The following is an 11,208-nucleotide window of genomic DNA, read 5'->3' on the forward strand; positions in this document are numbered from 1 at the left end:
GTTCATCGGAGTTAGAACTTGAGCGTGTGGAGGTGGTTTTGCTATCCTAAGATTCCTGCTAGGGATCTCGTTGATATGAGCAGACTAATGCCGAACAAGAGGATTGGTACGATTTGGATCTGGAGAGTGGTTATCCATTCCAGGATCTAACTCTTCCTCTAGAAGGTTGCTTAGGATCGGCTTCTAACTCAGATACTTCTTAAGGATAGAGGTATGAAAGTTCTGACTACCTGCTTAGTCTACAGATTGGAAGAGTCAACGGAGCATGCACTCTTTCGCTATCTAATGGCGAATTTGATTTGGAGGATGGTGGGCAGCCAGCCATGTAAGGCGATCAATGACCCTTCGCTTCCTCCCTTCTTGGACGTGATCCATCGGAGCATAGTTGAGGGTTCGTTCAAGGGTGGTAGGATAGCGTATATCGCCTATCAGATGTGGCTGTCTAAGAATAGCCTTGTGTTTAACACTGAAATTGTGTTTACACGGCATGTGCTTAAGAAAGCATGTTGCTTAGCTACGGAGTACTGCTACTTCGATATTGCTGGTCGAATCCTTGTCATCCCGAGTTATTGAGACTCTTTTGCTACGCCTGCAGCGACCCAGAGGATTTTGTTCATTTCTTAGGAGCCCTCTCCCTCAGAGTTTGTTAAGGTTAATTTCGATGACAATGTTAGAGATGGCAAAGATGGTTCGGATGATGTTATTTGGGCCCCAGATGCTAGATTATTGGTGGTGGGGGCTCACATCTTTTTAAACGTCTGTCTCTGGAGCAAAGCTTCGTGCTGCTTAGGTGGGAATCATTTGCACGAGACAAGAGCTGCGGATAGAGAGAACTTCATTAAGGATGCCTCTGTCATAGTCGTCGGCTAGATCCAAAATAAGACAAAGTATTTGGATGTTCATCTACTTTTCTATAATATTTAGAGGTCCCTTGAGGCTAACAGTGCCACAATGACGGCCGTCCTCAAACTTTGGAGGATATTTTGTATTCTAATTTTTGGACCGTGCTTGTACTAAAATGGTGTGACTGTCGATTTGTATTAAAAAAAAAAAAAAAAAAAAAAAAGAAAGAAGAAGAAGAGGGAAAGAGGGATATATTTATTTGTGGAAGGGAGAGTGGCTAGAATTTGAGAGGAACCTGGTTGGCTTGCGCATGGCAGCAAAGGAGCGATGTTTGTTGGCATTTTTAGCCAGCCAATGTGGAGCGGTAAGGAACCCTTGATGGCAGGGAGGCGTTGGCAGCCGGTCACGGTAGGGTTAGAGAGATTGGTTATGGGAAGAAACTGATGGAGGTGTTGCAGCCTTCACAGGAGATTCTGGTGGAATGTTTTGAGGAATATGTTTTGAGGATGGTAAACCGCAACTCCTAGGCTTTAGAGACAGAGTCGTCCTCAGTATAGGTGAGAGACGCAAAAAGTGACTAAGAAAAGGAGGAAGATAAGTATGGAAGACGGAAACAAATAGAAGGGCCGTGTTACAAATAAACAACATTATCTGGAGAGGTTGGAAGGTAGAAACAAGGAAAAGGTGATATTAGAAAGTTGGGTCCACATGCCTGTTACTTTGCATTTTCTTCACAAGCAGGGGTATACATTCTCCATTGCCCCTATGAGTTTGTAACGTTTTACACCATTAGCAACCTGGAAGGTAGCCAGGAGGAACATACATCCACACGCAAGCCAGTTCTGGGTTTTAGCCAACAAACCAAATCCATGGGCATTAGGGCGTAATCTTTTCTGAATGGGAAAGTTAAATTCGCTTAAAACGAAAATTGTTATCGGATCTCACTAAAATTTAGTACATATGCTACGTGTCAAAAATAACCAATAATCTTCAGAATAAATCAGTTTAATGCGCTCCAAGGAGCGAGTGATTCCTTGTTATCAAACAGTACCATGTAAAACAATCTCACAGCTGGAACAGTAAGCCTTTCACTTTTTACTGCTTTCAGGGAAGAAACCTTCTCCATCAATGCTTTCAAGGAATACAACAGAATACTGAAAGCAACAGCGAGATCCAACATAAACAGAAGAAAGCAGCCTCGAGCAAGCACCTGACTCCAATGAAGCACAACCAACACAATCATAAGCTTAAATCCCAAAATTTACATCCCATAAAGGCATAAGAATGGGTGGCGCTAATCACCGTGCTATGTTGAGCAGCACTTCCTCGTACTGTTGGTCTCTGATGCCGAGACAGCGATGGTCTTCCCTTCTTTGATGCCTCCAGCAGGTCCTGTCCCAGCCTCGTCTGAAGAGATGTTCTTCTTGCTGATGCTTCGATAAATCTCACCAAGAATCATTTGGAATGCCTTCTCCACATTTACAGCCTCAAGGGCAGAGGTCTCAATGAAGGATAGCCCTTCCCTCTCAGCAAAGCTCTGCGCATCTTCGGTGGCGACCGCACGGAGGTGCTTGAGGTCAGTTTTGTTACCAATAAGCATGATCACAATGTTGGTGTCAGCATGGTCACGAAGCTCCTTCAGCCACCGACTGACATTCTCAAATGTTGTGGGCTTTGTCACATCATAGACTAAGAGGGCACCAAGGGCTCCACGGTAATAGGCACTGGTTATTGCCCTGTATCGCTCCTGGCCTGCTGTGTCCCATATTTGTGCTTTTATTATCCTGCCCTCTACCTAGAGTAGGAAAGAATAAAGCTTTAGGCAAGGAAAAGGGGGCAAAAGAACATGTGTTCCAGTTCAGATGAAGAATACAAGAGAGACTCAAAATATGCAAGGCATTCTCTTGAAAATATCCAGACTAAAAACCTCAAGAAGGTAACTGAGAAGACAAGTGATTACAACAATGCCCATAGATGAATCGATGGAGTTGCAAAACATGAAAATGATATAGTCTTGGTACAGGAAAAAACCATTTAAGGCATACATGTAGCAAAGGCAGCAGAAACATGATTGTACAAATCTAGCTTCATCATAGGCTTCTGACATATCAATCCTCAAAATGATGGTAGCATAATGACCACATGGTAAACTTAAGAGGATGCATATCAACCGCCTATTTACATTACTTTCATTTATTACCACCAAGACATAATATAAAGAAGATATGCACATAAAGCAGAACATAAAAAGTCTTTAATAGCTTTAGATGAATCGAATCCTGGAGACAAGTCTACTACTGCTCTTTGCATGCATGTTGAATTATAAAATGCAAGGCATGAAAACTGAAAGAATTCTGATGCATAAAAATTGCTTCCTATGACTTTTTTACAAGAAATTTCAGCAAAATCATATCCTGAAAGATAATGTGATCACTGTTGTTATCAAGGCGTTATCAGACCAAGGCATTTTTTGGACCACAAGGTTCCTTGGTTCCAACTATTGATTAAGTTACAAAATGAATTTATAGCAATTTATTTCTTCTAGATGTACTCTGCTAAAGCAATTGTTCTCTATTTCTCATCATTTTATGATCAAAAGCAAAAAAATAGAATTTCACAAAGCATGGCTGATTTTCTGATGTTCTTATTCAACAGAAGTCCTGAATGTCTTTCATATCTATAAAGGAAAAGAACTGAGAGGACAGACATACTCTATTCCAATTGAAAAACTTAAAAATCTAGATAATGGTTATTCCAAGATTTTTAGAACCTTTTTCAAGATCACTGGAAGGGAATAGGGTCTGGACTGCTTCCATGGATCCTTGAAGACTTGTCTTATGTAGATTAATGGATGTACTCTAAGCAAGTATGTCAAACTTTTGAAGTCCAGATGACCAAGCTAAAATACACCGGACAAATGGATACTCTGCCAAAGACATCACAATGAGAGATTTGTAAGTGCTAATTTCAGCCTTTTATTTATGAAGTACTGAGTTCTTTACTTCTTCTGACAAATAGAGAATTATTTTTCTTTTATACATACTTTGCATGCTTGGTTGTCTCTGGGAGCAGAAGAAATTGCCCAACATAAAAATTTGTAAAGAAAATAGCATTACAAGATAAAGATTAATACATTAATTTCTTTGAACCTTGCACCAACAGTCATTGGCCGTAAACTAACTTCTTTCCTGGGTGTATGGTCCACTGATCATTAATGAGATCAAGCAGTCAATTTTCTTCTACATTTGCATGCATAAAGACTCTGTGGGGATGGGAGGATAAAAGGAAATGTAGAATGTCAGTTGGAATTCAAACCAGATAATGCAATTGCAAAAAATCTCCAATTTATGGACTGTTAATGGAAAACGGATATTGGAGACTGACACATGATGGAGAAGGATATTAAATCGCAGCAAAAAGGTATCAGCCATCACATAGAACTTGATGCATTATCCAGAGACACCTTACTTGCATCCCAGACTCAAAGAATCTAATCCCAAAAAGCACAGGACTCAGGTTACATCATGGAGATGATCGGAAGGAAGGGATCTTGCTGATTGAAAGGAAATAGAGGAACTCAAACAGTTTGTCAACTAAATGTGACTTTCTTGATGGTAACCCATCCATATCATCCTACTCCAGCAACAACTTTATTGCCAGAGAAGATACATTGTGAATTTCCTTCAGGAAATGTTAGGAAAGGTCTTTGAGCTCATTAGTTGTGATTAAACAGAAGAGGCAGACAAAAAGAGGTCTAAAAAGAAACAATCAAAGGACGGTACGACACTAATTACTAAGAAAGGTATGAGAGGCTAAAATTATAAGAGCAGGTAGAACACCACATTCATAATTATACTCAGACTGAAGGGCATGCTAGGAGGAATAGTAGCATTATACAGTCAGATGACATTGGCTTACAAGGAGAAATATATAAAAACTTGCTGATCGCTTTTGATGTGCAAGACATAGAATGTTTCAACATGTCACCTACAATATGGATTTCACTTTGCCAATCGCTCCTTTCCAGATCCACATACTTCAAAACGACAAAGAATTCAATCTGGCTTACAATTTCCATTCTCATAGCCAACCAGCCATATGCCACACATCCAATTCTTTACAGATATTAACCTTAGCCAGTTAGCCACTATTGATGCAATGGATCTCATTCCCATGGGGGAAAAGAGCCAAATAAAAGAGGAATGTCATTTATTCATGTGGTGTGCATGAGGCCTGTTGCCTAACCCATGCATGTGCCTTAACATCGCTGATGCTGATCCCCAAGCCCAGATGAAAAAGGTGGAGCATTGGTATTAAGTTGATAGCCAGCCATAAAAGTATGTCCAACTCTAAATTGGATCCAAATTCAAGCTTGGTGAATGAGGAACCATAAAGCCAACGCATACTGTTGGGGCAAAGCTTGGCAATTATGATGTTATGACTCCAAAATCCACATGCCTTCTTTCTTTCTTTCCTTCTTTCTTTCAATTGTAATACAGATGTCTTAATCTTTTTCAGGTAAAATAGGTCTTCCTCCATTACATGACAGGCCACCTTAATTCCCATACTTTGAGCAGTCAATGCAATTTAAGCAATGGTCCATCATGAAAGTTCAGACCACCATGACTTAAATAATGATCCAAACTAAGTCCTTGTAGTTCACCATACAGTAAATCTGAGTTCTCCACATTTGATCCTGTTTTTCCAAAAAAATAAAAAAAATAAAAGAGCAGAAAAAATACCAAATCTGACCACTTAAAGAATCAACCTACAATGTTTTACATTCTTTTACCCATACATTCCTTGTCATTTTTGTTGCATTCTGCAAAACACCACTTTGATTGACCAAAAATTTAAAGGTCACTTTGGTTGCTTAAAGATTACATTGGTGCCACCCTCAATGTTTGGCTCTTAGACTCCATTAAGATGCCTTTTCCCTGTTATTACATAAACTAATTGACTCTGATTATCTCCACCCCTCCCTCACCCAAAAAAATACACGCCCCTCCTCACCAAAAAAAAAAAAAAAAAAATCTTTTCGAAGAGCCAACTTCATCTAAAATACTAAATTGTTATCTTTTATATACACCAATCCATGCTTCCAAATGAAATACATACATGCATGCATGCATGCATACATACATATATATAAAATATGTGCACATGCGTGTGTGTCAATTTCTGGCAAGTGCATGCCTTGGCATGCAAATTACTTATATTCTATATTATAATGCATTTGTGTGACTTTACTACCGATAAAGCATAAGTACTGATACAAAATGATATTCTTTAGCACCTCAACTGCCTCCAAAAATCACAGAAAAACACACATTTTTGTCAACACTAAAGGAAGGTTCTACCCCTTCATTCCTCATCTTGTTCTTCCCTTCCCACAAGCAAAATGCAGAGCAGCTAACCTCTCAAATTTGCGTCTTCTTCTCTTATAGACTAACACATTCATGATTACCACCATTCTTTTTTCCATTTCCTTTCTAACTGTCTTGTTGTCCAAAGGTCCAAATATCAAGTACTCTATTCTTTGAAAGACTAGAAGAAATCTGTTAACTAAAAGAAATGTATTTATTTGACCAAGTCAGAATACATCTTAGTCATCCAAGCTTTGTGATATATAAATAGATGACTGGAAAGTCTGGAAATAGTTCAACTACAAACAACGTGACACTCAGTTAATCTGTTAAGAGCCTGCAAGAAATTATGTTACAACTCCAATGAGCATATTACTAGAACAATGGAGAGAAAATTCCAGATGCATCCACCAATTCTGCAGATGGTCAGTTAGTGCAACTAAAATGCTATATAATACTTTGCTGTGGGCAGAAGAAAATTTATATCCATCTACAAAAATGCTCCTGTATATTTTGCTGAACAGAGTTCATGACATGGAGCCAGACTCATTAAATTATCATGTCTATTTTATAAATCTTACAGTTAAACAAACAGTTAGGACCGATGTTAGAAGTGATGGCACAAATAGGCAATTCCACCACCTTATAACAATACCAAACAACCATTCTAAAACCCAGAGAAGAGAAAGCAGACTAAATGGAACATTTAATTCGAAACCCAGATCTCCAATGAGATCAACTCATAATGTACTAATGGAATTCATGGAATGTCGATACCTAATTACTTAGTCCATTGCCACTCTCCACTTTTACAGTCCTCAGCCAAGATTGAGGCACAGATTCAACAGAAACAAAGACAGATCTTGGAATTCCGTATCTTTACAGAACAGCCCAACATCAAAAACAAACAACCACCCGAAATTAAACACATTTTAATTTACATTGGCATAACAACAGCAAACAAGAACTCATCCAGATCTGCAGCATCAGAGCAAGAAACTTAAGCCAGAATGCTATGATCCAACAAAAAACTAAACTAAAAGAAATCCACCAATAACTCAAGAGATCTCAAAACTCTAAGAAAAAGGTTTTTTTTTAAAAAAAAAAATCCTAGAAAAAGATAATGCGGAATTTAACTCAAACACATCATCCACTCAAAACCCCAGCCAAAAAATCCATATAATTGAAGAACACTCAAAATTCAAAAAACGAAAACCAAAGATCAAACAGAACCAAAACCCATAATTATTCAGAAAAATCAAAAATTAAAGAACGAACATCACGTAACAGAAGAAAAAAAAGGACGTATAACCGAAATATCTCCATGGATTCACCAAAGAGCGCGAAATCCATTACAGGATTCCACCAGAAAAAAAAAACAAAAAAAAAAAAAACAATTGAGAAAGAAATCACACGAGCAATAGAAGATCTAAGAGAGAGAGAGTGTGTGTGTGTTAGAGAGATACTTGGAGGGTACGGGTGGCGAATTCGACGCCGATGGTGGACTTGGACTCTAGGCAGAACTCGTTGCGCGTGAATCGGGAGAGGAGGTTGGACTTCCCTACCCCCGAATCGCCGATCAATACCACCTTGAACAAGTAATCGTACTCCTCCTCCGCTCTTCTCGCCGCCATCTCTCTCTCTCGCCCCCTCTCAGTCCGTCTCTAGTCTTCTTCTAGTATGCGTCTCCTGAGAGAGCGACGAGAGAGATGATACCACGAAAAAAACTAATTTTTGTTTTTTTTCCCGAAATGTCCCAAGAAAACTCTCTACGATATAAAGACAAAGCCAGCTATGCTTTGTTTGCTTTACACGTGTCACCGTCGGACGACCGTACCACACCTGGACCGCGTCGGTCTGGGTCCATTTAATAAACCTGACCGGAACTAGGCATTAGACCGAACGCCTGCAACAGTGTCATAGTTTGAACCGAGTGTCCATTATGCTACTTATTAGTTATTAGTGAACAAGTACTCAAATAATGATCATTATTAAATCATTATGCTTGCATGACAACTAGCAAATACCGTGTAACAAGAATAAGCTCGATGTGTAACATTTACACTACCTAATTTTTATTTTAATTTTATCAGATTAATAGTTAAAAATAATTTGTTATTTGATTGATAATTATTTAGAAAAATAAAGATGATATTTTTTTTATTTTTTATTCACATATTCTGCTACATGAATGACTAAGCTGGAATTTCAAAAATGAATAGTTTAGATGAATTTAGATAAATTATTGATATTAAAAATAGTATAACAATCACACTCCATCCAGAGTCTCAAATTTTATTATAATAGAATAACGATAATACTATAATTTGACTTAAAATGTTATAATTTCAGATTTGATTTTGATTATGGGATAATAATGAATTATATTATTTGCATTAGAAACAGTAGAACAGTCACACATTTTCATTTGGAATCTCAAATTTTTTTATAATAGAGTAACGGCAATACTTTAGTTTGACTTTAAATGTTATAATTGTAGCTTGAAAAATTATCTCGATATGGATAAATTGAGTTAAATTATCGCCGTTTAATCACTATCATGGGACAATAATGGATTATAATGTTAACACCAGGCATGAGCAAAATCTTGGTTTAAAAGTGTCCGGTCCGGTCTAGTTGGGTCTAGGTTGGCTTCCGGTATTATTTGCAAGGAAAAATTAATCGGCCGGGGAGGATCATGTCAGATTTGAATTTAAAATATATAGTAATGATTCGGTGGACGATTGGGCGGTGCCCAAAGACCCAAATTGCCTCCGTGACCGGTGGCTGTCAAGCGGTGAAGGGGATGTGGGGCCCAGGGACAATGGGTCTCTGCTGCCCATGAGTCGCTATGAAGGGACCTCTTTTGTTGGTGACCTTGTGCTGCGGCACATGATAAGGGCTAAAGACAAAAGGATAGTTAGTAGAGAGTATGCAACATTGATAAGGTGTATCCACTTATAGAAATTAGGATACAATAGTGGCAAGCCTAACACAAAATTAGCTTCACTACCAACTTATCAACAACTATTAGTTTAGCTAGTTTAGTGTACTCTTCATTAGAATGGCCTTGGATTCGTTTCTAGATAATAACTTAATTATTAAAAATAATCATTTTTATGACCAAATTGCGAATCCCTTGTTGCTGCACATGATACTAGATCGGGGAACATCATAAGAGTAATATGTTAGTTATGCAATATTTTAAGTGTTGGTGAGGCAATTGAATTAAATGAGATCAGATGTGAGAGTTGCTTTTTAGTCAAGTAGTTGAGTGAGTTTCACTCTAGACTTTAGAGGTGGAGCGTGTGCAATAATGAGGCCCAAGTAATTGTAGCATTGGTTTGAAGAAAGCTTGATTTTTGATTTTTCTTTAAAACAGAAAGCAAGATTTGGATTGTTTTGGCGAGATCAAATGGATCTAGTGAAGTTAATTATTTGCAAGCTCAAAAATTCAGAAGGAAAAAAGTGAAAAAGAATGTAAAAAATGAGTAATTAGAAATAGATGAGCATGAGGTAGTTTATGGAAGGAAAATTTTGTCTTACTTCACAGTCCTTTGCTTGTATCTGGATGCTTATCCTCATCAAGCTCTATAAAGAGGCAGCTTGCGGAAGGATGCGTATAACTGAAGTCCCATTAGCATTGTTCTTTCAAGAAACATGTCAAAAATTGAGAACATTGAAGGAGATGGCAAATCATAGTTAAATATGTCATCATGGTACTAAATTTATTAGATGTCTCCTTTGCATCATAAAATTGGCATTTCATAGTTGGTATTGGAGTTCATCTACCCTTGTATTTCATTTTGGTCAAGTACATGGTAAATTCTATGTTCTTAATACAGAGGCGATTCAAACAAAATAAAGCCTACAACTCTTCCTACTTCCATTTTTGTTCAATTATATTTCCAGTCTAGGGGTGACACATAAAAAAAATTTTTTAAAAAAAAGATATCTAGTCTAGTGTTGGACTCAAGAATGATGAAATCAGCTTGGTCAAGACAACTTGTCTTGGATTATTCAGACAATGATCATGCTCGCTGAACTTTTTGTAGGTAGTGTTCAAAATTCCAGCTCATGCAGTTGTGACAAAAACATGATTTATTTGCCTATACTCCTCATAAAGGAAAAGATCATTTTTGGTTTATTAGACATAAGCAAGTTTTATCTCCAATATTGGGACCATTCCATGCCTAGTTTGCATGTTAGCTCGATCCTCTCTATTCATGACGATATATCCAATTTATATTAGCAATCAATATGCAATTAACTTGTATTCCAATCATGGAGTTGTGATAATACTAATCATGTGATTTGGTTACATCTATCACATTAATCATGAGATCAAAATCATGTACACTGTATACTCCAAGATAATGTTAATAGGTAACTTTCACTGGATACTTTAAAACTTGTCATCGGGTTGATCGTCATGACATGCTATATGTTGTGATTCATGCCCCACTCTAGATCAGCAAAAGTAAACAGGACAAGAGCAGTTTTAGAACAACTAGAAAACTAAAAGTAGGTTAATGAACTTAAGAGTGGAACCTTTTTTGTTTTTGAGAAACATCAGTGAACTTGAACAATGCAAAGGTCTTACCCACACAAAAGGGATTAGGTGGTTAGACTGGACTGGACTGTAATCTTCTGAATTGGGTTGTGCAGACTAGTGATTCACTTTCCAAAAGGGTCCAAGTTAGAAATGTCCAGAGACATTTCGTCTTTCATTCCTTTTAACAATTATTGCATCTCTTGAGATAGTAAAACTAGAATAGATGGTCATCTTTTAGAGCCTCATGCTGGAGTTGATCTTAAAACACGAAGTAGGTAATAGTCAAAATTGGGGACATTCCTCTGAAGCATCTTTTCTAATTTTAACTTCTTCAAATGATTCGGACTCACTGTGGTTGAAAATTAAGACTACCATTTCAATTTTACAGCTCTCCTTTGCATATATAGATGTGGGACTAGTACAGGCAAACACGGCTCTATGTCT

The 11,208-nt window shown here is 37.7% G+C and overlaps 1 protein-coding gene across 2 annotated transcripts; it reads right to left on the reverse strand.

Moving 5' to 3' along the window:
• Positions 1 to 1,811: 1,811 nt before the first annotated feature.
• LOC105051594 (ras-related protein RABA2a) lies at positions 1,812 to 7,951 on the reverse strand. Of its 2 annotated transcripts, XM_010932124.4 has the most exons (3): positions 7,676 to 7,951; positions 2,146 to 2,638; positions 1,812 to 2,053 (listed from the first exon to the last, which is right to left on the reverse strand). In XM_010932124.4, exons 1-2 carry the CDS (start codon positions 7,841 to 7,843, stop codon positions 2,150 to 2,152), a joined length of 657 nt encoding a protein of 218 aa, XP_010930426.1. In that variant the 5' UTR covers positions 7,844 to 7,951; the 3' UTR covers positions 1,812 to 2,053; positions 2,146 to 2,149. The 2 variants fall into 2 exon arrangements, with proteins under 2 accessions (XP_010930426.1, XP_010930425.1); XM_010932123.4 differs by having other exon boundaries at positions 1,812 to 2,638.
• Between the last annotated feature and the right edge of the window lie 3,257 nt (positions 7,952 to 11,208).

The sequence above is a fragment of the Elaeis guineensis genome, chromosome 9 (genome assembly GCF_000442705.2).
Source record: "Elaeis guineensis isolate ETL-2024a chromosome 9, EG11, whole genome shotgun sequence".
NCBI lineage: Eukaryota > Viridiplantae > Streptophyta > Magnoliopsida > Arecales > Arecaceae > Elaeis > Elaeis guineensis.

Bases quoted from the DNA above. Each gene is read 5' to 3' on its own strand.
- LOC105051594 (XM_010932124.4), bottom strand. From the start codon at position 7,843: ATGGCGGCGAGAAGAGCGGAGGAGGAGTACGATTACTTGTTCAAGGTG. The intron at 2,639-7,675 runs GTATCTCTCTAA...TTCCTACTCTAG, and splicing joins TCGCCACCCGTACCCTCCAA to GTAGAGGGCAGGATAATAAA.